This window comes from Bidens hawaiensis, unplaced genomic scaffold, assembly GCF_021521415.1.
Source record: "Bidens hawaiensis isolate Kalapana, Puna unplaced genomic scaffold, B.hawaiensis_p1.1 tig00040519_1, whole genome shotgun sequence".
In the NCBI taxonomy this organism is placed as follows: Eukaryota; Viridiplantae; Streptophyta; class Magnoliopsida; order Asterales; family Asteraceae; genus Bidens; species Bidens hawaiensis.
This window is the reverse complement of record NW_027497140.1, coordinates 150,305-151,306: the sequence shown is the minus strand read 5'-3', so window position 1 is coordinate 151,306 and position 1,002 is coordinate 150,305. Positions and strand designations below refer to the sequence as shown.

Here is a 1,002-nt window from a genome sequence, read left to right as displayed (position 1 = left end):
CATGGTCACCACAAGTGTATTGACCTCGCCATGTGGTTGGACAGTTGTCCCACTCCCAATGCATGCAGCCTATACTCCCGTTCATGCCGGGAAAAGAATGTTTTCTTTCGTGTACATTGTATATGCAAGTTAGGTCGTTTGAAGTTGGAATCCTCAGATAACGACCACTGTATAATTGTATTATTCCTACATAAATAAATTATTAAAAATGCTTTAAATTAAAAAATAATTAATATAAACAATATAACACAATACTTTTAATCAATTTAAACTTTACCGATGCAAAAATTCTCTAACTAGTCTCGTGTCGTTTTCTCAGCCATCTTTAAATACTCGTCGTTGATGTCGGTCGTGTTGCCGTATGAGAGGATTCGTAGCGCCAAAGTACACTTTTGGATGGTGGTCAATCCTAAATATTCTATTGCGTTGGGTTTTTGTTGAAAATACGTATACTCCCGCTCATCTCCCGCGATTCGCAAAAATATACGTCTAGACAACCGAAAACGACGTTTACATGTAACGCCGTCGAATATAGGTATGTCGTTGAAGTAGTCCTTCGTCAAACGATCGTTGGCATCCTGATGATCTCGAAGGATATACGATCGCCTACGGCGTGATGAAGAACCAATAGAGCCAGACGCTATCTTATTGGCGACAGACCGCATTGTGCTCATGACATCTTCTTCCTCCTCTAACGAATGTTGGTTCACCTGATCAATATTTAGCAACCACCTTTTTCTTCTCAAAAACAAACTTGTTTCTGTTCTTTCAAATAGCCCAAGTTGTCAAAAGCACCACAGACCACACCAGATATTTTTACCCATTCTAGGGCGTGAACGAGCTCATGAATTTTTGAAAGATATATAGTTTTTTAAATAGACACGCAAAAGACACTGACCTTAAATAAAACATTGAGAAATTGATATAACAATTGTACTAGGAGAAAATACATTAACTTTGACACTGACCTTAAAGAAAACATTGAGAAATTGATATAACAAT

At 37.6% G+C, this 1,002-nt stretch overlaps 1 protein-coding gene across 1 annotated transcript; it reads right to left on the bottom strand.

Annotated features, from left to right (window-relative positions):
- Positions 1–296: 296 nt before the first annotated feature.
- Positions 297–665, bottom strand: LOC143592094 (uncharacterized). The gene has a single exon (XM_077072098.1). It carries the CDS (start codon positions 663–665, stop codon positions 297–299), a length of 369 nt encoding a protein of 122 aa, XP_076928213.1.
- Between the last annotated feature and the right edge of the window lie 337 nt (positions 666–1,002).